This window comes from Oncorhynchus mykiss, chromosome 23 (assembly GCF_057628025.1).
Source record: "Oncorhynchus mykiss isolate SJ-2025 chromosome 23, ASM5762802v1, whole genome shotgun sequence".
Classification (NCBI taxonomy): Eukaryota; Metazoa; Chordata; class Actinopteri; order Salmoniformes; family Salmonidae; genus Oncorhynchus; species Oncorhynchus mykiss.
The window spans coordinates 39,795,001-39,821,263 of record NC_143044.1 but is presented as its reverse complement, the minus strand read 5'-3'; the positions used below and the strand labels follow the sequence as shown (position 1 = coordinate 39,821,263).

Here is a 26,263-nt window from a genome sequence, read left to right as displayed (position 1 = left end):
GGGACCGGACACCGCCGGAGGAGGAGTGGGTTGCATCGTCTGTGGGGGAGCTGGGGTTGATGTCGGGAGACCACTCCTCTCCCATCGCTCCATCCTCTCCATCATTTGGTCCATCGCCAAACCGATCCAATGGAGGATAGCCGTGTGATGGAGGACGCGCTCCTCCATTGATGGAAGAGGGGTGGTCGCTGCTCCTGCTGACTCCATGTCGTGGTGGGGGCTTCTGTCACGGCTTCTAGGAGTAGTGGGTGGAGGAGTCAGGCGCAGAGAGCAGAGTTAGTTCAAACGTGGTTCTTTATTCCAGGAACAGGACAAACAGGACGAAACCGCCCGGAAAAAGGAATCCACATAAATCCACACACATGAACAGAAAAACAAGCCTGCACAAAAGCAGGCGGGCATACCGGGTTTAAATAGCCCAAAACAAAACCTAAACAAGAAACAGGTGACACTAATCAGACAAAACTAACTGAAACAGAAAAGGGGATCGGTGGCAGCTAGTAGGCCGGCGACGACGACCGCCCGAACGCGGCCCGAACAGGAAGAGGAACCATAACAATGGTGACCTGATAATCCTGCATTGAATAAATGGAGTCCACCAATGGAGATGGTTTGATTCACTCATAAAGTGTGAGAAAGACAAGACTGCCCGCATATTCAAAATGTAAGAAAATGTTCATCAGGTTTTTGGAAATTGTTTAGGCTAACTACTAACTTCTGTACTGATAATACCATGATATTGTAAATACAAGAAACGAGTAAACAAATACTTCTATACAGAGTTTTCCTTTGATTGGTTTCCCCTTGCCTACTGTGAAGCATAACTCAGTGATAAGTAATACTATGCTGTAACACACGGACGGACGGACAAATATGATTCATATATTAGAATTTAAATAACACAGAATGAACTAGAGGCTAAACAATAGCCATACAAGAATAAAAATACAAAAACTGTATCCTAATATGACAGACAGACAGACAGACAGGCAGGCAGGCAGGCACACACGCACGCACGCACGCACCCACACACGCACACACACATACACACATACATACATACATACATCACCCGTGTCCATTTTGCTGCTGGGAGCTGCTCACCTGTGTCTGACATTCTCTTTAGATACCGGTAGGTATGTTTGTGGAACCACTATTTCATACAGAAGTCTGACTGACTTTCTTGTGTTTACCCCAGGATCCGCCGCTGGGAAAGGAAGACTAAGTGTGTTTGCTGAATGAAGACAAACACCCAAATAAACAGAAGAGTTCAACAGTGGGACCTTGCTGTTTCACCGCTAGTGAACACTACACATTCTCCCTTTACAATTTATAGACCAGGGGTCCAACTACAGGGGTGTAAACCATCCCTTTTCAAGTTGCTGTACCACCAAGAGTCAGTTGTTGACCTTTCAGGGCTATGTCTGCCTGTATCCCAATAAGAATTAGTCTAGAACACATTAACAGTAACAGAGGGGTCTGATGACCACAACATAACAACAAGGATTAGTCTAGAACACATTAACAGTAACAGAGGGGTCTGATGACCACAACATAACAACAAGGATTAGTCTAGAACACATTAACAGTAACAGAGGGGTCTGATGACCACAACATAACAACAAGGATTAGTCTAGAACACATTAACAGTAACAGAGGGGTCTGATGACCACAACATAACAATAAGGATTAGTCTAGAACACATTAACAGTAACCGAGGTGTCTGATGACCACAACATACCATAACATAACACACACACACTGAGATGTGAATGCAAATAGAAAAATAAACAGTTAAAATAGATTAACCAACATAAAAAATCATGTTATATCCCTCTGACAATTAATGGGCAGGTGCAACAAGTGGACTGACATGTGGAAAGCCTCTACTTGATTTTGACAAAGTGCAGTTTTAGCCCTGTTTATACCTGCTTCTAACAGTCTTGAGCATGTCCACATTCTCATTGTGATCTAATTGTGATATTATCTTCCTGACCACCTCCAGAGCGGTTTTTCAAATAATTTGCATAATTTGCATACAGGGAGGGACCATGATATCTGGTCACAATGTGGACAAAGTGGACGGAGAAGAGACACATTTATGCAGTGGCATAAAGTACTGAAGTAAAAAATACTTTAAAGTACTACATCAGTCATTTTTTGGGGGTATCTGTACTTTACTATTTATATTTTTGACAGCTTTTACTTTTACTTCATTTCATTCCTAATGAAAATAATGTACTTTTTACTCCATACGTTTTCTCTGACACCCAAAAGTACTCGTTACATTCTGAATACTTAGAAGGACAGGAAAATGGTTATCCCTACTGCCTCTGATCTGGCGGATTCACTAAACACAAATGCTTCATTTGTAAATGATGTCTGAGTGCTGGAGCTGGAGTAAAGAGTAAGAGTAAATAAATAATCAGTAAATCAAAATAAAATAAAAACGATTTTGCCATCTGGTTTGCTTAATGTATTATTTATTTTTGTATTTATTTATTTTTAACCTTTATTTAACTAGGCAAGTCAGTTAAGAACAAATTCTAATTTACAATGACGGCAATATACTGTATGTGAATTTATTTATACTTTTACTTTTGATACTTAAGTATATTGAAAACCAAATACTTTTAGACTTTTACTCAAGTAGTGTTTTGCTGGGGGACATTCACTTTTACTTGAGTCATTTTCAATTAAGGTTATCTTTACATCTACTTCTTCCACCACTGCATTTATGCAACGGCTTCACTGTGGGCACAATCAGAATGCGTATAAGATCAGGACAAAGGACGCATGTTAGACCAGGTGTAAACGAGGCTTTTGGTAGCGCAGGGCACAGATGACCATGTCCGGAGTTGGAGCGCACTCCCATTGGCTAAGCGAGCGCTACGTGTACATTACAGCAGCAACAGGTACCTCACATGTTTACAGTTATCTTCATCCTCGGAGTGGAACCTCAGACGCTTCTACCACTTAAGCAAAACGTGCATTCTGAAGATATTATCGATGTTCCATGGTGAAAACTATTCTTCTACATACAGGGGAATCTTACTTTCACTTGAAAGGTAAGTTAAGTTTCAATTTGTTGTCCATTCCATTTTTTCTTCATAGAAATCCAATGAAGTTATATCAATTTAAGACATTCACAGTTTTTTTAACTATTCAAATAAAAATAGCCTTTCTTACTGAAAAACATGATATACAGTCCAGTCCGTAATTATTGGCACCCTTGGTAACGATTAGCAAAAAAAACATTGTATAAAATAAATAACACAAATACTGAGCTATATTGTATGCTCAAGAAAGGAGGAACATTTTATTATTTTATACTAATACAATTGCTCAGAGAAAGATATTTTGTGTAACAAGTAATATATATATTTAAAAAAATATGATTGGTATGCTTGTTTTCAATAGATTTCAATACCTCACCTATCGAGGATAACTGCACTGAGCCTTTTTCTAACATGTTTTATGAGATTGGAGGACACATTGGGAGGGATCTTAGTCCACTCCTCCATACAGAATCTTTCCAGGTCCTTGATATCCGTGCACTAATGGACTCTCCTTTTCAATTCAAACCACAGGGTTTCAATTGGGTTCAAATCCGGAGACTGAGATGGCCATTGCAAAATGCTGATTTTGTGGTCATTTAACCATTTCTTTGTGGATTTTGATGTGCGCTTGGGGTTATTGTCATGCTGGAAGATCCACATTGCTAAATGGCATTGGCACTTGGATTAGAATCTGTGCTATGGTCAGATTACATTAAAACAAGAGCTCTTCGGCCGCGCGTCACTGGGCAGCTCGGGCCCGGGTTTCCCTTTGTAATCCATAATAGTTTTCAAGCCCTGCCACATCCGACGAGCGTCAGAGCCGGTGTAGTAGGATTCAATCATTGTCCTGTATTGACGCTTTGCCTGTTTGATGGTTCGTCTGAGGCTATAGCGGGATAAAAAATATTAAAACATACAGTGAAGCCGCTCATCATTTACCATGCATTCAGTCATCTAACAGACTCACATCCAGAGTGACTCAAAAGGGAACATCGACAGATCTCCCACCAAGTCAAAATGGGAGCTCGAACCAGCGACCTATCTGCCACCGGCTATGCTTCTAACCGCCAGGCCACCAACCATCCAATATCCCACAGTTCCCCGAGAGCTGCACCTCAACCATCCCGAGAACCACGCCCCCACCCCGAAAAAAACAACAACCCTCCCTCCATTCCCCAACCCCAAACCCTCCCAAGCCACCATCCCCCAATGCATAATCAATCAACAAAATTAACAAAATAGGAAAAAGAGAATGTGTACACACGTACAAGCACCTGCTCATCAACAGCCTCAGGCAAACAATCATTGGATGTAACAGCATTGCTCCTCAGCATCATTCAAACATTTCTGATAAGCGTCTGGATTAGTGTTCCGCTCCATGTAATCCATGACTTCTGGTTGGGATATGTACGTACGGTCATTGAGGGGACGACGTCATCGATACACTTATTTATGAAGCCAGTGACTGAGGTGGTATACTCCTCAATGCCATCGGATAAATCCCGGGAACATATTCCAGTCTGTGCTAGCAAAACAGTCTTGTAGCGTAGCATCTGCGTCATCTGACCACTTCCGTATTGAGCGAGTCACGGGTACTTCCTGCTTTAGTTTTTGCTTGTAAGAAGGAATCAGGAGGATCGAATTATGGATAGATTTGCCAAATGGAGGGCAGGGTAGAGCTTTGTACGCGTCTCTGTGTGTGGAGAAAAGGTGGTCTAGAGTTTTTTTCCCTCTGGTTGCATATGTGACATGCTGGTAGAAATTTGGTTAAATGGATTTAAGTTTGCTTGCATTAATGTCCCCAGCCACTAGGAGCGCCGCCTCTGGATGAGCATTTTCTTGTTTCCCTATGGCCTTATACAGCTTGTTGAGTGTGGTCTTAGTGCCGACATCGGTTTGTGGTGGTAAATAGACAGCTACGAAAAATACAGATGAAAAGTCTCTTGGTAGATAGTGTGGTCTACAGCTTGAGGTACTCTACCTGAGGCGAGAGATCTAAGATCCCTCCTTATGTGTTCTCTAATTTCATATAACGTTTTAGAAAAAGGCTCAGTGCCATTATCCTCGCAATGTGAGCTATTGAAAGTTATTGAAAACAGGGTTGCAAATTATTTTGACCTCTATATTTAAAACTTTTTTACTTGTTAAATAAAATTTGCCATATGTATGTTGTTTGTATAAAAATATTATCAATCTAACCTTAATAATCTTTTCATAATAAGCAAAAGCCTAAAAGTGTTACTTTGTTACCCAACTCATCATCACAATGAAATAATACTGAATGTATAATTTCTGTAAATACTACAGTATGTAGTTGGTTTTATGCTGTGAAAAAACTGTTAGAATAACTTGCTGTATAGCAGAATAGCCCCTTGCAGTGATTTCACCTGTTACCATGTTACATGAATGGCGTCTGATGAAGCATACCAGTAGGCCAACAGCCTCCACACAGACACACATTTCACATCATAGATAGCCTATATCTCAGGCAGGTTTACTGTTAATCTCACACAGTGATCTGCAATTTAAAGGAGCAATCTGTGATTGCTACATCTGCGATTGCTACATGCAACTGTCGTACCCCATCAGAATCCAAAATATATGCTTGTTTTACTCAATTGTTTGTTAACGATTTAATTGTAAACCAACAATGTATAGTCTCAAGGCATGTCTAAAACTATAACTGTGATATCATGGATGGTCAGTCCTTGCATTCATAGCTCTGTTTCTGAATTTGAAAGTGGTAACATTTCTTCAGCGCCAGCCCTCAGCTGTTTACCAAATCTGTGGCGGGGTGGCGCTTTGTTGTTTGAAGTGCAGATTTCCCCTTTAAGTTATGAGATGGAGTACACAAGGGTAACATCTCTCTCCCCAAAATTGTGCTGTACTTTTCTGTCTCCTGTCTGTGTTAAAAGAGTGTAACCTTGAGTTGGGTATTATCTGGAGGCCTGGGTAACCTACAGTAGGATAAGACAGGTGGAGATTACATTATAGCATTTTCACACACTGGCTGATTAGATAGACACTGTGTTTCTTACATTTTTCTTCACGTCAAAAGAAAATACATCTTCATTTAAAACTGAATAAAAACAATTCTAAAAAGGCCATATTTCTGTCTTATTGTAATAAAACATATATAACTCATCATTAATCATCATAAACAGCAGGTTTAGTTCCATTAGCTAATTACAATGTAATTACAGTGTAATCAGCATTTCACGGTGAGGTTTACACTTGTTGAATTCGGCGCATGTGATGAAGTTTGATTTGATTTTAGAACTTGGGTTTGTCAATTTGTAGTTGTTTTTCTGAGTAATAAGGACGCAAACTCAAGTACCCCCTGTATAGTTTTATTTAAAATACAAATATTTCCCCTTTATTTAACCAGGTAGGTCAGGTAGGCCAACTGCGACCTGGCCAAGATAAAGCAAAACAGTGCGACAAAAACAACAAGAAAGAGTTACATATGGGATAAGGAAATGTACAGTCAATAACACAATAGAAAAATCTGTATACAGTGTGTGCAAATGAAGTAAGGAGGTAAGGCAGTAAATAGGCCATAGTGGTGAAGTAATTACATTTGAGCAATTAACACTGGAGTGATATATGTGCAGATGAGGATATGCAAGTAGAAACACTGGTGTGCAAAAGAGCAGAAAAATAAAAACAAATATGGGGATTAGGTAGGTAGTTGGATGGGCTATTTACAGATGGGCTATGTACAGCTGCAACAATCGGTAAGCTGCTCTGACAGCTGGCACTTAAAGTTAGCGAGGGAGATATGAGTCTCCAACTTCAGTGATTTTTGCAATTCGTTCCAGTCATTGGCAGCAGAGAATCCTGGAAGGAAAGCGGCCAAAGTAGGTGTTGGCTTTGGGGAGGACCCGTGAAATATACCTGCTGGAGCGCGTGCTACGGGTGGGTGTTGCTACGGTGACCACTGATCTGAGATAAGGCGGAGTTTTACCTAGCAGAGACGTATAGAAGAGCTGGAGCCAGTGGGTTTGGCGACAAATATGTAGCGAGTACCAGCCAAATAGACTGCATCCAATTTGCTGAGTAGAGTGTTGGAGGCTATTTTTAGTCAAGGATCGGTAGGATAGTCAGTTTTGCAAGGGTATGTTTGGCAGCATGAGTAGAGGCTTTGTTGCGAAATAGGAGGCTGATTCTAGATTTAATTTTGGATTGGAGATATTTAATGTGAGTCTGGAAGGAGAGTTTACAGTCTAACCAGACACCTAGGTATTTGTAGTTGTCCACATATTCTAAGTCAGAACTGTCCAGAGTGGTGATGCTAGTCGGGCGGGCGAGTGTGGGCAGCGATTGGTTGAAGAGCATGCATTTAGTTTTACTAGTGTTTAAGAGCAGTTGGAGGCCACAGAAGGAGAGTTGTATGGCATTGAAGCTTGTCTGGAGGTTAGTTAACAGTGTCCAAAGAAGGGCCAGAAGTATACAGAATAGTGTCGTCTGCGTAGAGGTGGATCAAAGAATCACCCGCAGCAAGAGTGACATCATTGATATATACAGAGAAAAGAGTCGGCCCGAGAATTGAACCCTGTGGCACACCCATAGAGACTGCCAGATGTCCCAGATAACAGGCCCTCCGATTTGAAGCACTGAGCTCTATCTGAGAAGTAGTTACTGGACAAGGCGAGGCAGTCAATTGGAGAAACCAAGGCATTGGGTCTGCCGATAAGAATATGGGGATTGACAGAGTCGAAAGCCTTGGCCAGGTCGATGAAGACGGCTGCACAGTACTGTCTTTTATCGTTGGCGGTTAAGATATTGTTTAGGACCTTGAGTGTGGCTGAGGTGCACCCGTGACCAGCTTGGAAACCGGATTGCATAGGGGAGAAGGTATGGTGGGATTTGAAACGGTCGGTGCTCGGTTTGTTAACTTGGCCTTCGAAGACTTTAGAAAGGCAGGGCAGGATGGATATAGGTCTGTAACAGTTTGGGTCTAGAGTGTCTCCCCCTTTGAAGAGGGGGATGACCGTGGCCGCTTTCCAATCTTTAGGAATCTCAGACGATACGAAAAAGAGTTTGAACAGACTAGTAATAGGGGTTGCAACCATGGTGGAGGATAATTTTAGAAAGAGAGGGTCCAGATTGTCTCGTCCAGCTGATTTGTAGGGATCCAGGTTTTGCAGCTCTTTCAGAACATTAGCGGTCTGGATTTGGGTGAAGGAGAAGTGGGGGGGCTTTGGCCAGTTGCTGCTGGGGGTGCAGAGGTGTTGGCCGAGGTTGGGGTAGCCAGGTGGAAAGCATGGCCAGCCATAGAGAAATGCTTATTGAAATTCTCGATTATCGTGGATTTATCGGTGGTGACAGTGTTTCCTAGCCTCAGTGCAGTGGGCAGCTGGGAGGAGGTGCTCTTATTCTCCATGGACTTTACAGTGTTCCAAAACATTTTGGAATTAGTGCTGCAAGATGCACATTTCTGTTTGAAAAAGCTAGCCTTTGCTTTCCTAACTGACTGTGTATATTGGTTACTGACTTCGCTGAAAAGTTGCATATCGTGGGGACTATTCGATGCTAGTGCAGTACGCCACGGGATGTTTTTGTGCTGGTCAAGGGCAGTCAAGTCTGGAGTGAACCAAGATATCTGTTCTAAGTTCTACATTTTTTGAAAGGGGCATGATTATTTAAGATGGTGAGGAAAGCACTTTTAAAGAACAACCATGCATCCTCTACTGACGGGATGAGGTCAATATCCTTCCAGGATACTCAGGCCAGGTCGATTAGAAAGGCCTACTCGCAGAAGTGGGAGTGTTTGACAGTGATGCGGGGTGGTTGTTTGACCGCGGACCTATAACGGACGCAGGCAATGAGGCAGTTGTTGCTGAGATCCTAGTTGAAAACAGCAGAGGTGTATTTAGAGGGCAGGTTGGTTAGGATGATATCTATGAGGGTGCCCATGCTTATGGATTTTGGGTTGTACCTGGTAGGTTCCTTGATCATTTGTGTGAGATTGAGGGAATCTAGCTTAGATTGTAGGACGGCCGGGGTGTTAAGCATATCCCAGTTTAGGTCACCTAACAGTACGAACTCTGGAGATAGATTGGGGGCAATCATTTCACATATGGTGTCCAGGGCACAGCTGGGAGCAAGCGGCAACAGTGAGAGACTTATTTCTGGAGAGATGGAATTTTAAAAGTAGAAGCTTGAGCTGCTTGAGCATAGACCTGGATACTATGACAGAACTCTGCAGGCTATCTCTTCAGTAGATTGCAACTCTGCCCCCTTTAGCAGTTCTATCTTGATGGAAAATGTTGTAGTTTGGGATGAACATATTTGAATTTTTGGTGGTCTTCCTAAACTAGGATTCAGACACGGCTAGGACATCAGGGTTGGCAGAGTGTGCTAAACCAGTGAATAAAGCAAACTTAGGGAGGGGGCTGATGTTAACATGCATGAACCCAAGGATTTTATGGTTACAGAAGTCAACAAATGAGAGCGCCTGGGGACACACAGGGCCTGGGTTAACCTCTATACCACCAGAGGAACAGAGGAGGAGTAGGATGAGGGTACAGGTATAGGAAATGGTCGTCTAGTGCATTGGGAAAAGAGAATAAAAGGAGCAGATTTCTGGGCGTAGTAGGATAGATTCAGGGCATAATGTACAGACAAGGGTATGGTAGGGTGCGAGTACAGTGGAGGTAAACCTAGGCATTGAGTGACGATGAGAGAGGTTGCATCTCTGGAGGCACCAGTTAAGCTAGGTGAGGTCTCCGCATGTGTGGGAGTGGGACAAGGGGGCTATCTAAGGCATGTTGAGCGGGACTAGGGGCTCCGCAGTAAAATAAAACAATGAGAGCTGCCCTAAACAACAGTATACAAGGCATATTGACATTAGTGAGAGGCATAAAGCAATCACAGGTGTTGATTGAGGGAGCTAAGACAACAAAGGGTAAGACAACAACGGGTAAACAGCTAAGACAACAACAACGGGTAAATGGTGATGAATGGGCAGAGGGGGTCAGTTAGCTACACACAGGGCCTGTGTTCGAGGCTGGGGCCGACAGATAAACAAAATGAAGTACAGTGTTAATGAACAGTCCAGCAGGCATCAGCAGTGTAGTTGAGTGATCACTGGGGCCAATGAGCAGCAATAGATGAAACAGGGAGCCGTTCGGTAGTCGTTACTACGCTAGGCGAGCGGGAGACACAGCGTTCAGAAAGCTAGCGGGCCGGGGCCAGCAGATGGGTCTTCACCGTCATCCACAACGCAGAAGCCAGTAGACCAGTCGTGATGGATCGGCGGGGCTCCGTGTCGACAAAGGGTCCAGGCCAATTGGCAAGAGAGGTATTGTAGTTGGTGTACTTCGTTGGCTAGCTGGGAGATGGTCCTAGCTCGAGGCTAGCTCGAGGCTAACTGGTGCTTGCCTCTGGACCGGGGCGTTAGCCACAATAGCCACTCGGTAGCAGCTAGCTAGCTGTGATGATCCAGTGTAATGGTCCAGAGCTTGTAGCAGGAATCCGGTGATGTAGTGGAGAAAAGCAGTCTGATATGCTCAAGTCTGATAGCGCGCTGTGCAGACTGGCAGGTATTATCTAAATGGCTGGTGTCTGAGCTAAACATAATGACCGCCAGCAGTAGCTAACAATGACTAAATAGCTAGTAGCTAATGATGGCTTCTGATGGCTTGCCTCTGATGGAGGTTCCAGTTATAAGGTCTAAAAAAAATAGCAGATCCGTACCACATTGGATGAGGCGAGTTGCAGAAAGGTATATTTAATTTGAAAATGAAAAAAAGAGATTGAAATATATACAAAAAATGAAAAAAATGAATATATATAGCCTCATTATTGTTATTTTATTATTTTTATTTTTTTAAACTTTAGTTAATTTAGTAAACATGTGACAAATAAAATTTGATTGGATGATTTGATTTGAGAGTGGAAGGGGAAAATGGTGGTCAAAAAACTGCATATTCCAACTTGAGTATTTAAACTAATCTGTAACACTGTAGCCCTCAGGGCAAAGGCACTGCCACTTGTTTGCTTATCTCTTCGTTGACAAGTCCTTTCTATAACCAGTTGTTGTTTCTGTTGTCTTTCAAGGCTGTTGTGAGGAAGAGGGGAAACTAAATCAGGCTGAAGGATGAAGTCTAAAGGGAAGGCGACTAAGTCATGCAGAAAACCCTGGACCGAGCCAGACCTGGACCTTGAACCAGAGAACAGAGAACCAGGCACCAGCGAACAGGAGGGCTCTGAGGCCTCGGTCCGTATTGGAGGCTCCTGGAGAGGCGTTCTGAGGGGCGGGGACCGCGAGCGAGGCGGAGGCGGTGGCAACACCCACGGCCCCCACAGACACCGACGGTCTCACAACAGCAACAAAGAACGCAACGTCCGGCGGCTGGAGAGCAACGAGCGGGAGCGCCAGCGCATGCACAAACTTAACAACGCCTTCCAGGCTCTTAGAGAGGCCATTCCACATGTCAAAATGGACAAGAAGCTCTCCAAGATCGAGACGCTGACGTTGGCTGAGAACTACATCAAGTCCCTGACCTCCATCATCCTGGGGATATCCAGCGCCCGCCTGCCCCCTGGTGAGACACCGACAGAGGCTAGCGCTGCCAGACTGCTCCAGTGTTACCAGCAGCACCTGGAGGAGGATGGGGATGAGAGCCTGTCTCAGTTCCTCACCCAAATCCACAGCTTCAGCCAGGAGAGCTAACAGCTAGCCTCAGTTCCTCACCCAGATCCACAGCTTCAGCCAGGAAAGCTAACAGCTAGCCAATGTTACTCACCCAAATCCACAGCTTCAGCCAGGAGAGCTAACAGCTAGCCTCAGTTCCTCACCCAGATCAACAGCTTCAGCCAGGAGAGCTAACAGCTAGCCTCAGTTCCTCACCCAGATCCACAGCTTCAGCCAGGAGAGCTAACATCTAGCCTCAGTTCCTCACCCAGATCCACAGCTTCAGCCAGGAGAGCTAACAGTTAGCCTCAGTTCCTCACCCAGATCCACAGCTTCAGCCAGGAGAGCTAACAGCTAGTCTCAGTTCCTCACCCAGATCCACAGCTTCAGCCAGGAGAGCTAACAGCTAGCCTCAGTTCCTCACCCAGATGCACAGCTTCTGCCAGGAGAGCTAACATCTAGCCTCAGTTCCTCACCCAGATCCAAAGCTTCAGCCAGGAAAGTTAATAGCTAGCAGGTGCTAACTCCACAGCCAAAGAGTTGAAGCATCCAGGCTTGACTTGGGGAGCGAATCTCAACTGAAACCCTATCTACCATATTGTACACTGCTACTCTACTTATGACCATGGCCAAAAGTAGTGCACAGATTGGGGAAAGGGTGTCATCTGAGATGCAGCCTTATACTCCGACAAGCTAGTGAGCTATAGTGACATACCTGACCATGCACTAAATGGAGCAAACAAGAAGGTGAGGTGATTTGGAGCACTGTACCCTTGACATTCATTCTCAGAAACGTAATGGTGGAGTACAAGTGAAGACAGACAGACAGGCAAAGAGCACCAGCAGCCTGTGGACTATGTCAGATTAGACAAAGGCCTAGCCAGAGCTGTGACAGACAGAATCCCCAAAGGACCATGATATAACTTCTAGAACAGGGGAACTTAAAGTTAATCTCACGTGGGATTCTGATTCTGATATGTGGTGAGAACCAAGTCAAAGAACATTCCAGCGCCATTTCATCTGTTTTCTTTAATTTTCCTGTCATTTTTCCTAGCTGGCGATTAACTGTAGTTACTTGATTGGTCAGAAATGTAAAATAACTGATTGTTAAAGTATAGTTCTCCAGGATACACTGTAGCCCACAGGGGCCCAAGCTGTGTATGTAGGACAGGCCACCCCTGCTTTAGATAGGACAGGCCACCCCTGCTGTAGATAGGACAGGCCACCCCTGCTGTAGATAGGACAGGCCACCCCTGCTGTAGATAGGACAGGCCACCCCTGCTGTAGATAAATAACTGTTTTCAACCTTTTAGGAACAATGTTTGTTTTCCCAGCTGAGCACTACCTCTGGACACAACAGTCACATTCAGGACAAGGATATAATTCCCTATACTTGTCTCACAGACTTTAGTCAAATACTGTACTGTTTAAGGAAGGGAAAGAATACACACTGTAATTTAAAGTGTAAATCATTAGAAACATATTTGTATGTATATATTTTATTTGGGGGTGGTTGACAGTTATTAAATTGCAGAGTGGAAGACAGGTAGGTGGGACAAACAGTTTGAAGGGTTGGAGCAGGGAATTGAACTCATGTCTCTGGTGGGAAGAGGAAGCCAGCTAGCAGTGTTATCGCTAGACCACAGGATCTACACAGAGCCATATGTGTACATGTCAAAATGTACAGTATGTGTTGACCAAGTTGTTTTACCTCCATGACCCTATGGTATCTTGTGTTTTTATGTTGGTAGAGCATGGGGCTTCCAATGCCAGGATAGTGGGTTCAATTACCACTTGTACACAGAAAGTATGCAAACATGACTGTTAGTTACCTGGAATAAATGCATCAGCAAAATGGCATATTTTATTAGAACAGTGGTGTGAAAGGTGAATGTAATAATTATGTTGCTCTTACAATGTGTGTTTGAATGATACTTCTGTAATATCTTTGCAATCCTGAGTTCGCCTGAGACTCCAAGAAAGTGTGAATTGAAAAATATAAAACGAGAATCTTTCTTTTCAATAATCACATTTATTGAGAGGACATTGACCATGCACACTATTAGAAGGAAGACATATACAGCTCAATAACACCCTTGTTCGAGTTGGAACAGTACCGGCTTATAGTGTTCTATTTTACACCATAATCAACAAAAGCAATGGAATCCTCAAGAGAAAAGTCCTCCGATAGACTTCTGATTTTCATGCTATGGTGTACCCCCTTCACATCCCAAACTATACGTGTAATGTGTCCCTCCTTTAGGATAAATCCTGTACTGGAGTAACAGCAGTATGTACTCAGTGTCATTATCAAACAATGCACTTGTTGTATTATGAACTGCCATAGGAAGATAAAGTGACAGTATTCACAGATATACAGTTTTCTGGACAATTAATGATTTGTAGTTGCAGTATATCAGTCACTATTGGATCTTCATCTTTCAGTTACAGCAGTAAGATGAATGAATGCCCAAACGTGATAGTTTCAGCCTTTGTGGTTTAAAGATAATAGTTAAATATGACTTAATATGACTGATATTTTATGATTTTTATATATCAATGTACAATAACCCAACCTTGAAATATCACAATGAAAACATTTATACTATACTCGTATTCAGATTTATAAAAACTATATATATATATATATGTTCTTTCCACCAACCCCTTCACGTGTGTTGGCTGCCAGTCACGTGTGTTGGCTGCCAGTCACGTGTGTTGGCTGCCAGTCACGTGTGTTGGCTGCCAGTCACGTGTGTCGGCTGCCAGTCACGTGTGTTGGCTGCCAGTCATTACTGCTAAAATCATAGGAGGTGAAAAATATGCAGATTATAGTGTTAAAACTCTTATTTTCCTGGGAAACAAACAAATGAACTTTTAAGCCTTTCAAAGACATCATTTTTCAAGCAATTCACATTTTTTTTTATGAAAATAAGAATATGTACTTTCTTTTCAAGAGTAACACAAGAATGCTATGGACATACAAACTCTTCACTGTGGCCATCACAGATACAAACCATTCAGGGGAAAGGCATATAACTGTAAAAGCGCCGTGTGCTATCAAAGGATTCATAACCTAAATTATTCTCGGTAAATAAACCCTTAATGTTTTTGTTGTGACTCCAGTGGAATCTCTACGTTACCAGCAGGTACAAAGTAGGAAGTATAGTAACTTATTGGAACAGAATCAGTAAACACTACTGATCGCCCACCTTCACAGAATCATACATCGCCCACTTTCACAGAATCATACATCGTCCACCTTCACAGAATCATACATCGGCCCAATAACATTGAATACCCCAGAAAACACTATCACTAATATAACAAACAAAACATCTATTCACATACAGACAGAAAAAAAAACATTCAACCAAAAAATAACAATAAATAAAACTAAAAGTTATCTTAAGACCACAGATTTAAATAACGATGATGCAATGTTCGAAGACTGAGTCACACAGTTTAAAAATGACTAGTGCTCTATGTGGGAAATGTTGAACATGACCTGCTAGCTGTGAAGAGAGAAGGTGATTGGCTGAGTCAAGCTGAGGGCACAGAGCTAGGGTTCAAAGGTAATTGAACACAACCAGGTGATTGGACAGAAGAAGAGTTTGACTTCAGACACTTAGAGGGTGAGGCTGGAGCTGGGAGCTACAGTACAGTGTGGGTGGTGGAGTAGTTGCATTGGGGCTTTTGTTTTGTAGCGAGAGTTGGGCTGAAGACAGAACAGAGATACAGTGTCCACTGGCAAATACTCTATGTGTGTGTGTGTGTTTAACACCTGACAGCGTTCCCGTTCTCCTCTATGTTCCTGAAGGAGAGCGGTCTGCGGGGTGGATGGGTGCGGAGGGGGTCCGTCAGGGAGGCGGTAAGGGAGGGTGTCAGGGAGGGCATACGGACACGGGGAGCCTCGAAGGAGTTCCCTCTCACAGTGATGTGGTCCCAGCCACCCTGAGGAGAGAGAGGAAGAGAAGAATAGAGGGAGAGACAGAGAGAGAGAGACAGAGAGAGAGAGAGAGAGAGCGAGACAGAGAGAGAAAAAACAAGAGAGAAAAAGAGAGAGAGTCAGACAGCCCCCCCATCAAGAATTGGTGTCTCAGAAGCAGGTTGGTGAGTCAGGGTTAGAGGTAAGGTTAAGAGTCTCACCCCGATGCCATAGTCCCACGACTGTCCCTTTGGCTCCATGGGCTGAACCCCCAGACGGTGACAGACTGTCCCACAGCTCAGACTGTGGCTGCCTTGCACCTTGTCAGCTATGATCCACACCTACACAACAACAATGAGAAGGGTTGAGTTACTCAACACAGTGCAATGTCAAGAAGTTAGAATTTTGAAAAAAGAGGAAGTCATTATCATTCATTACTGCCAACAACAACCACCCAGTTTTTAGATTGTAGGTTCTGCTCACCTGGTCCAGAGGTCCTACGGAGACCTTGCGTACATTGTTGGAGATGTGTTCCCATGACGATCCCTGGGGGCAGCTAGGAGTCAGGCCCTGTCTGAACCACAGGTTACCTGGATGGAGAGCACCAAATTAAAATCATGAAAAAAATAAAGAAGAGATGGTTCAACTAATAGACGTCTGACAATTATAAAGGTCCATGTCATTGTCAGTCATGACGTTCTCGTCTGTAGTACCATGTTGATCCACTGTGTAGACTGACGTCCTCCCTACAGACACCTGTTGGAGCTTCTGCCTGACTGGAGAGGGGATGTGGTACCAGCAGTCTCCTACAGGGGGCAATAGTACATTAAACAGCCAGTGATTAGAGTCTTCTCTCATCATTAGGTCCATCTCTGTGATAGGAACCAGAACTCAGAGAGAGGTAAGCTCCTCCCGAAAACAAACATTGAGCTATTACTGTAAAGCACTTTGTGACAACTGCTGATTTAAAAACAACTTCAGAAATACATTTGAGTGATTTGACTGAACTATTGATTATCAGTAAGACACACAGGACTGAAAGGAGAATCCCTGGGTTCTGTCAGAGACGGTGGGTTCTGCGTGATTCTCTGACTGACCTGAAGGGCTCTGTGCAGTCACGGAGCCCCTGTAGAAGGCAGAGCCATCCCTGGCAATGGCCCACACCTGGTTGGCCCCACCAATGGAGATAGACTTAAAGGGCTGGTCTGTGCCCACATGGAGCCATGACGTCCCCTAGAAACACACGCAACCACTTCTGTTATCAACCACAATGTCTGTGTATTCATGGTGGACTTGTGTGTTGTATGTTTACATATTGTGTGTGTGTGACTCACAGCAGGCGTCAGTAGGGTGACTCCCAGTCTACAGAGCACGTCTCCCTTGTTACTGATGGCCCACAGAGGGATCGGCTCAACAATGCTCTGAGCGCCACACGGGATGATGGTCACGTCACTCAACGGGATGGGTGGGACTTCCTGCCACGGCCCTGTGGTGGTCAGTTTACACTTCCTGTCAGAGGAAATACAAGGGTTGTTCAAATAGGAGTTAAGTCACACCTAGACCAGTGTACCAACAGTTGAATAGGTGTGTAAATACTGGGCTGGAGCAAAAACATGCACTCCCTGTGGGTCCCCAAGACCAGGATTGAAAAACTCTGCCCCAGACACTGATCTAACATCAGTTGTTGTGTTTCCTTCCCCCAATGGTTAAGGTTAGGATTTAGGTAGAGTAAAGCTGATCCTAGATCTGAGCTTACGGCAATTTTTCCCCCAGAGCTCAAACCCAGGCTTGTTTAAACACAGTGGGCAGATTGAGGACAGACCATAGTGTGCTTACTAAACAAATAGTGATGAGGGAAAAGGGCGATTGTTGTGTGGTAACATACAGTACCTGGCCCATCGCCTACGACGGACAAAGTCCTTCAAGGTCTTGTGGCCATGATACGACCTGGAAGAGTACATACAGATTGAGGGAGATAAAATACATGATAGTGACAGAAACAAACACATAACATGGTTACTTTCATGCAGGGAAAAGATTCAGCTTGATATGTGATAGATAGACCAATGAATATGTATTGGGGAAGGTTAGATACACTCACGTTGGGAAATCAGCTGCATATTGCCAACCCTCTCTGTCTGTCCCTCCAGAGATACCGTAGTCAATGGCCCAGTCTGCCACCTGATAGAGACAGAGCAGTTAGCGGAACAAACTTTGTAGGACTATTTTAGTCATCTAATGGCACTCTGTGCATATTTAGTTCAGGTTCAAAAGTTATATTGTCCTGGGGTGACATTGAAATGTTTTGTCCGGTTACTGGTACCCACCCATGTCCAATGAGGGGATGGAGGCTTGGTGTTGGCCTTGGTACACTCCTGCAGTCCTGTTGCATCACTCCACATGTAACGGTCTGTTGGGAGGCCTCTGTTGGTATATCCTGTGACTGGGTTCCACCTCTGGTTCTCATAAATGTAGACACACTTCACATCTGTCTGGGTGTAGATGTTATCTGTGCTTCTGGCCAGACCTAACAAAAACAAGAGAGGGGTTATAGTCATGAGCTGAGACAAAACAGCCATGAAACATAACCTTACACCCTGACCAAACTTGCCCCGGGCATGCGCCTGTTGAAACATATCCTTACACCCTAACCAAACTGGTCCCGAGTGTGCGCCTGTTGAAACATACCCTTACACCCTGACCAAACTGGCCCCGGGTGTACGCCTGTTGAAACATACCATTACACCCTGACCAAACTGGCCCCAGGCCTGTTGAAACATACCCTTACACCCTAACCAAACTGTCCCCGGACATGAGCCTGTTGATTTTGTCTTTCCACACTAGACGCGATCATGACACACAGGTTAAAATACCAAAACCAACTCTGAACCAACTATATTCATTTGGGGACAGGTCGAAACACTTACAGTACCAGTCAAAAGTTTGGACACACCTACTCAGATTTTTCTTTAATTTTTCTATTTTCTACATTTTAGAATAATAGTGAAGACATCAAAACTATGAAATAATAAATATGGAATCATGTAGTGACCAAAAAAGTCAAACAAATCAAAATATATTTTATATTTGAGATTCTTCAAAGTAGCCACCCTTTGCCTTGATGACAGCTTGGCACACTCTTGGCATTCTCTCAACCAGATTCATGAGGTAGTCACCTGGAATACATTTAAATTAACAGCTGTGCCTTATTAAAAGTTAATTTGTGGAATTTCTTTCCTTCTTAATGTGTTTGAGCCAATCAGTTATGTTGTGACATGGTAGGGGTTGGTATGCAGAAGATAGCCCTATTTGGTAAAAGACCAAGTCCATATTATGGCAAGAACAACTCAAATAAGCAAAGAGAAATGACAGTCCATCATTACTTTAAGACATGAAGGTCAGTCAATATGGAACATTTCAACAACATTTCAAGAAAGTTTCTTCATGTGCAGTCACAAAAACCATCAAGCGATATGATGAAACTGGCTCTCATGAGGACCACCTCAGGAAAGGAAGACCCAGAGTTAGCACTGCTGCAGAGGATAAGTTCTTTAGAGTTACCAGCCTCAGAAATTGCAGCCCAAATAAATGCTTCACCAAGTTCAAGTAACAGACACATCTCAACATCAACTGTTCAGAAGAGACTGCGTGAATCAGGCCTTCATGGTTGAATTGCTGCAAAGAAACCCCTACTAAAAGGACACCAGTAAGAAGAAGATACTGGCTTGGGTCAAGAAACACAAGCAATAACATTAGACCGATGGAAATCTGTCCTTTGGTCTGGAGTTTGGTTCCAACCACTGTGTCTTTGTGAGACGCAGAATAGGTGAATGGATGATCTCTGCATGTGTGGTTCCCACCGTGAAGCATGGAGGAGGAGGTGTAATGGCATGGGGGTGCTTTGTGGTGACACTGTCAGTGATTTATTTAGAATTCAGGGCACACTTAACCAGCATGTCTACCACAGCATTCTGCAGTGATACACCATCCCATCGGGTTTGCGCTTAGTGGGACTATCATTTGTTTTTCAACTGGACAATGACCCAACATACTGTACACCTCTAGGCTGTGTAAGGGCTATTTGACCAAGAAGGAGAGTGATGGAGTGCTGCATCAGATGACCTGGCCTCCACAATCACCCAACCTCAACACAATTGAAAGAGTTTGGGATGAGTTGGACCGAAGAGTGAAGGAAATGCAACCAACAAGTGCTCAACTCCTTCAAGAATGTTGGATAAATCATTCCTCATGAAGCTGGTTAAGATAATGTCAAGAGTGTGCAAAGCTGTCATCAAAGCAAATATATGGCTATTTAAAATATATTTTGATTTGTTTAAGACTTTTTTGGTCACTACATGATTCCATATGTATTATTTCATCATTTGATGTCTTCACTATTATTCTACAATGTAGAAAACAGTAAAAATAAAGAAAAACCCTTGAAAGCTATTGTATGAAACATTCATGGACATTTAGCTAGCTTGCTGTTGCTAGCTAATTTGTGCTGGGAGATAAACATTGGGTTATTTTACCTGAAATGCATATGGTTCTGTTTTTAGCTGGATCTTTGTAGAATTTTGACCCGGAGTCATAGAAAATGGTGTGTTTCTCTACTCCAACAATTAATCCACAAATAAAAAGGGAAACCTAGGGGCCAGTTAGGTTAGTTTCTTTGATTAATCTCTCCTTGTTCACTTGTCAATCACCCATAGGGGGGTTGTATGCTCGTGAAAACCAATGAGTAGATGGGAGAGGCAGGACTTGCAGCGCATCAAGCTTCTCAAAAAGAACCAAGTTCTATTTTAGTGTTCGGCAACGTGAGCAGTTTGAGAAAAAAATATTGCAACATGCCCGGTTTGGTTTCCCTATTAGTGGCTATACAGTACTTGGTTTATGTTTAGCGTACGCTTTAAATCCAGTCCAGTAGGTTTATGTTTAGCGTATGCTTTCAGTCCAGTCCAGTAGGTTTATGTTTAGCGTATGCTTTAAGTCCAGTCCAGTAGGTTTATGTTTAGTGTATGCTTTAACCTCACTGGTGTAGGGGGCAGTATTTTCACGTCCGGATGAAAAGCGTGCCCAGAGTAAACTGCCTGCTACTCAGGCCCAGAGGCTAGGATATGCATATTATTAGTGGATTTGGATAGAAAACACTCTGAAGTTTCTAAAACTGTTTGAATGATGTCTGTGAGTACAACAGAACTCATATGGCAGGCGAAAACCTGAGACAAATCCAACCAGGAAGTGGGAAATCAGAGGTTTGTAGTTTTTCAAGTGATTGCCTGTCCAATATACTGTGTCTATGGTGTCAGATTGCACTTCCTAAGGCTTCCGCTAGATGTCAACAGTCTTTAGAACGTTGTTTCAGGCTTCTACTAGGAAAGAGGAGTGAATAAGTGCTGTTTGAACCAGTGGTCTGGCTGAAAGCCTTTAGTTTACTCACACGCGCAGCCGTGAGCGCGAGCTCCGTTCCCACACATTTATTGTCTAACATGGAGTCCTGGGAGTGCCATCTGATGAAGATCATCAAAGGTTAGTGATTAATTTAATCGCTATTTCTGACTTTTGTGAGCCCTCTCCTTGGCTGGAAAATGGCTGTATGGTTTTCTGTGACTAGGCGCTGACCTACCATAATCGCATGGTGTGCTTTAGCAGTAAAGACTTTTTGAAATCGGACACTGTGGTTGGATTTACAAGACGTTTATTTTTAAAATGGTGTATAATACTTGTATGTTCGAGAAATTTTAATTATGGGATTTCTGTTGTTTTGAATTTGGCGCATTGCAATTTCACTGGCTGTTGTCGAGGTGGGACGCTACTGTCCCACTTGTACCAGAAAGGTTAAGTCCAGTCCAGTAGGTTTAAATTTAGCGTATGCTTTAATTCCAGTCCAGTAGGTTGATGTTTAGTGTATGTTTTAAGTCCAGTCCAGTAGGTTTATGTTTAGCGTATGCTTTAAGTCAAGGCCAGTAGGTTTATGTTCAGCGTATGTGTATCCAATGTGAAATGGCTAGCTAGTTAGCGGTGGTGCGCGCTAATAGCATTTCAGTCGGTGACGTCACTCGCTCAAAGACCTTGAAGTAGTGGTTTCCCTTGCTCTGCAAGGGCCGCGGCTTTTGTGGCGCGATGGGTAACGATGCTTCGTGAGTGACTGTGGTTGATGTGTTCAGAGGGTCCCTGGTTCGGGGCGAGGAGAGGGACGGAAGCTATACTTTCACATTAATGCTGTTGACCCGGATCACTGGTTGCTGCGGAAAAGGAGGAGGTCAAAAGGGGGGTGAGTGTAACTGATGTGAAATGGCTAGTTGGTGGTGCGCGCTAATAGCGTTTCAATCGGTGACATCACTCGCTCTGAGACTTTGAAGTAGTTGTTCCCCTTGCTCTGAAAGGGCAGTGGCTTTTGTGGCACGATGCTTCGAGGGTGGCTGTTGTTGATGTGTGTAGAGGGTCCCTGGTTCGAGCCCAGGTAGGGGCGAGAAGAGGGACAGAAGCTATACTGTTACATATGCTTTAAGTCCAGTCCAGTAGGTTTATGTTTAGTGTATATTTAGTGTGTTTACCCTGCAAGAATCCCCCTCCATAGCCGCCAGTGTAGACCCAGACAGTGTGGTCGTAGCCCACCCCCCACACCACCCCCAGACTGTTAGACTCCACCAGACGCAGGTGGCCCCCCACCTGATGCCAGAACCTGCAGACACACAACGTGGGGTTGAAGACAAAGTAAGGAAAAGTATAACATTTTAACTGAAAGGCTATTCAGACAGTCAAGGCTATTCAGACAGTCAAATCAAATCAAAGTTTATTCGTCACGTGCGTCGAATACAACAGGTGTATTACAGTGAACTGCTTACTTACAGGCTCTAACCAATAGTGCAAAACAGGTATTAGGTGAACAATAGGTAAGTAAAGAAAAAAGACAGGTTATATACAGAAGCGAGGCTATAAAAGTAGCGAGGCTATAAAAGTAGCGAGGCTACATACAGACACCGGTTAGTCAGGCTGATTGAGGTAGTATGTACATGTAGATATGGTTAAAGTGATTATGCATATATGATGAACAGAGAGTAGCAGTAGCGTAAAAGAGGGGCTGGCGGGTGGTGGGTGGCGGGACACAATGCAGATAGCCCGGTTAGCCAATGTGCTGGAGCACTGGTTGGTCAGTCCAATTGAGGTAGTATGTACATGAATGTATAGTTAAAGTGACTATGCATATATGATAAACAGAGAGTAGCAGCAGCGTAAAAGAGGGGTTGGGGGGGCAAACAATGCAAATAGTCTGGGTAGCCATTTGTGGATCTGTTTGGGCGGTATGCAAATTGGAGTGGGTCTAGGATTTCTGGGACAATGGTGTTGATGTGAGCCATTACCAGCCTTTCAAAGCACTTCATGGCTATGGACGTGAGTGCTACGGGTCATTTAGGCAGGTTGCCTTCGTGTTCTTGGGCACAGGGACTATGGTGGTCTGCTTGAAACATGTTGGTATTACAGACTCAATCAGGGACATGTTGAAAATGTCAGTGAAGACATCTGCCAGTTGGTCAGCACATGCCCGGAGCACACGTCCTGGTAATCCATCTGGCCCGGCAGCCTTGTGTATGTTGACCTGTTTAAAGGTCTTACTCACGTCAGCTATGGAGAATGTGATCACACCGTCGTTCGGAACAGCTGATGCTCTCATGCATGCCTCAGTGTTGCTTGCCTCGAAGCGAGCATAGAAGTGATTTAGCTCGTCTGGTAGGCTCGTGTCACTGGGCAGCTCGCGGCTATGCTTCCCTTTGTAGTCTGTAATAGTTTGCAAGCCCTGCCACATGCCGGTGTAGTATGATTCAATCTTAGCCCTGTATTGACGCTTTTCCTGTATGATGGTTTGTCGCAGGGCATAGCAGGATTTCTTCTAAGCTTCTGGGTAAGAGTCCCGCACCTTGAAAGCAGCAGCTCTCACCTTTAGCTCAGTGCGAATGTTGCCTGTAATCCATGGCTTCTGGTTCGGGTATGTACGTACAGTCACTGTGGGGACGACGTCCTCAATGCACTTATTGATAAAGCCAGTGACTGATGTGGTGTATTCCTCAATGTCATCGGAAGAATCCCGGAACATGTTCCAGTCTGTGATAGCAAAACAGTCCTGTAGTTTAGCATCTGCTTCATCTGACCACTTTTTTATAGACCCAGTCACTGGGGCTTCCTGCTTTAATTTTTGCTTGTAAGCAGGAATCAGGAGGATAGAATTGTGGTCGGATTTACCAAATGGAGGGCGAGGGAGAGCTTTGTACGCGTCTCTGTGTGTGGAGTACAGGTGATCTAGAATTGTTTTCCCTCTGGTTGCACATTTAACATGTTGATAGAAATGTGGTAGAACTGATTTAAGTTTCCCTGCATTAAAGTCTCCGGCCACTAGGAGCGCCGCCTCTGGGTGAGTGGTTTCCTGTTTGCTTATTTCCTCAGACAGCTGACTGAGTGCGGTCTTAGTGCCAGCATCTGTCTGTGGTGGTAAATTAACAGCCACGAAAAGTATAGCTGAAAACTCTCTAGGCAAGTAGTGTGGCCTGCAATTTATCACAGAGACCTCCTTAGATTTCGTGCACCAGCTGTTGTTTACAAATACGCACAGACCGCCCCCCCTCGCCTTACCAGAGTCAAGATAATTCAGACAGTTAAAGCTATTCAGACACTCAAGGCTACTCAGACAGTCAAGGCTATTCAGACAGTCAAGGCTATTCAGACATTCAAGGCTATTCAGACAGTCAAGGCTATTCAGACAGTCAAGACTATTCAGACAGTCAAGGCTATTCAGACAGTCAAGACTATTCAGAGAGTCAACGCTATTCAGACAGTCAAGGCTATTCAGACAGTCAAAACTATTCAGACACTCAAGGCTATTCAGACAGTCAAGGCTATTCAGACAGTCAAGGCTATTCAGACAGTCAACGCTATTCAGACAGTCAAGACTATTCAGAGAGTCAACGCTATTCAGACAGTCAAGGCTATTCAGACAGTCAAAACTATTCAGACACTCAAGGCTATTCAGACAGTCAAGGCTATTCAGACAGTCAAGGCTATTCAGACAGTCAACGCTATTCAGACAGTCAATGCTATTCAGACACTCAAGGCTACTCAGACAGTCAAGGCTATTCAGACAGTCAAGGCTATTCAGACATTCAAGGCTATTCAGACAGTCAAGGCTATTCAGACAGTCAAGACTATTCAGACAGTCAAAGCTATTCAGACAGTCAAGGCTATTCAGACAGTCAAGGCTATTCAGACAGTCAAGGCTATACAGACAGTCAATGCTATTCAGACAGTCAAGGCTATTCAGAGTGTCAAAACTATTCAGACACTCAAGGCTATTCAGACAGTCAAGGCTATTCATACACTCAAGGATATTCATACAGTCAAGGCTATTCAGACAGTCAAGGCTATTCAGACAGTCAAGGCTATTCAGACAGTCAAGGCTATTCAGACAGTCAAAACTATTCAGACACTCAAGGCTATTCATACAGTCAAGGCTATTCAGACAGTCAAGGCTATTCAGACAGTCAAGGCTATTCATACACTCAAGGATATTCAGACAGTCAAAGCTATTTAGACACTCAAAGCTATACAGACAGTCAAGGCTATTCAGACACTCAAGGCTATTCAGACAGTCAAGGCTATTCAGACAGTCAAGGCTATTCAGACAGTCAAGGCTATTCAGACACTCAAGACTATTCAGACAGTCAAGGCTATTCAGACACTCAAGGCTATTCATACAGTCAAGGCTATTCAGACAGTCAAGGCTATTCAGACAGGCAAATATATTCAGACAGTCATGACTATTCAGACAATCAAAGATATTCAGACAGTCAAGGCTATTCAGACAGTCAAATATATTCAGACACTCAAGGCTATTCAGACAGTCAAGGCTATTCAGACAGTCAAGGCTATTCAGACAGTCAAGGCTATTCAGACAGTCAAAGATATTCAGACAGTCATGACTATTCGGACACTCAAGGCTATTCATACAGTCAAGGCTATTCAGACAGTCAAGGCTATTCAGACAGTCAAGGCTATTCAGACAGTCAAAGATATTCAGACAGTCAAATATATTCAGACAGTCATGACTATTCAGACAGTCAAAGATATTCAGACAGTCAAGGCTATTCAGACAGTCAAAGATATTCAGACAGTCAAATATATTCAGACAGTCAATGCTAATCAGACAGTCAAGGCTATTCAGACAGTCAAGGCTATTCAGACAGTCAAGGCTAGTCAGACAGTCAAAACTATTCAGACACTCAAGGCTATTCATACAGTCAAGGCTATTCAGACAGTCAAGGCTATTCAGACAGTCAAGGCTATTCATACACTCAAGGATATTCAGACAGTCAAAGCTATTCAGACACTCAAAGCTATACAGACAGTCAAGGCTATTCAGACACTCAAGGCTATTCAGACAGTCAAGGCTATTCAGACAGTCAAGGCTATTCAGACAGTCAAGGCTATTCAGACACTCAAGACTATTCAGACAGTCAAGGCTATTCAGACACTCAAGGCTATTCATACAGTCAAGGCTATTCAGACAGTCAAGGCTATTCAGACACTCAAGGCTATTCATACAGTCAAGGCTATTCAGACAGTCAAGGCTATTCAGACAGTCAA

General features: G+C 43.7%; 3 protein-coding genes across 8 annotated transcripts in view; 2 read left to right on the top strand and 1 right to left on the bottom strand.

Moving 5' to 3' along the window:
* LOC110502914 (uncharacterized) overlaps positions 1 to 2,465 on the top strand; it is a 31,459-nt gene extending 28,994 nt beyond the window's left edge. For all 5 annotated transcript variants that reach the window (XR_005039229.2, XR_005039231.2, XM_090217459.1 and 2 more), the window contains one exon: positions 1,199 to 2,465. The gene's annotated coding sequence lies outside the window, so the exon portion shown is untranslated. The remainder of the gene's footprint in view (positions 1 to 1,198) is intronic.
* Positions 2,466 to 2,873: 408 nt separating this feature from the next.
* LOC110503138 (class A basic helix-loop-helix protein 15) lies at positions 2,874 to 14,075 on the top strand. Its single transcript, XM_021581475.3, has 2 exons — positions 2,874 to 3,068; positions 11,124 to 14,075. Exon 2 carries the CDS (start codon positions 11,164 to 11,166, stop codon positions 11,737 to 11,739), a length of 576 nt encoding a protein of 191 aa, XP_021437150.2. The 5' UTR covers positions 2,874 to 3,068; positions 11,124 to 11,163; the 3' UTR covers positions 11,740 to 14,075.
* The window catches only part of tecpr1a (tectonin beta-propeller repeat containing 1a), a 24,344-nt gene continuing 11,793 nt past the window's right edge, over positions 13,713 to 26,263 (bottom strand). The window contains exons 15-24 of one of the 2 annotated variants that reach the window (XM_036960686.2): positions 22,186 to 22,313; positions 17,956 to 18,155; positions 17,730 to 17,809; positions 17,519 to 17,575; positions 16,963 to 17,137; positions 16,726 to 16,861; positions 16,342 to 16,434; positions 16,112 to 16,218; positions 15,850 to 15,969; positions 13,713 to 15,654 (exon numbers count right to left, since the gene is read on the bottom strand). In XM_036960686.2, the coding sequence (XP_036816581.2) occupies positions 15,478 to 15,654; positions 15,850 to 15,969; positions 16,112 to 16,218; positions 16,342 to 16,434; positions 16,726 to 16,861; positions 16,963 to 17,137; positions 17,519 to 17,575; positions 17,730 to 17,809; positions 17,956 to 18,155; positions 22,186 to 22,313 (1,273 nt within the window). In that variant the 3' untranslated portion in view covers positions 13,713 to 15,477. The remainder of the gene's footprint in view (positions 15,655 to 15,849; positions 15,970 to 16,111; positions 16,219 to 16,341; positions 16,435 to 16,725; positions 16,862 to 16,962; positions 17,138 to 17,518; positions 17,576 to 17,729; positions 17,810 to 17,955; positions 18,156 to 22,185; positions 22,314 to 26,263) is intronic. The other variant, XR_016491130.1, reaches the window with a different exon arrangement.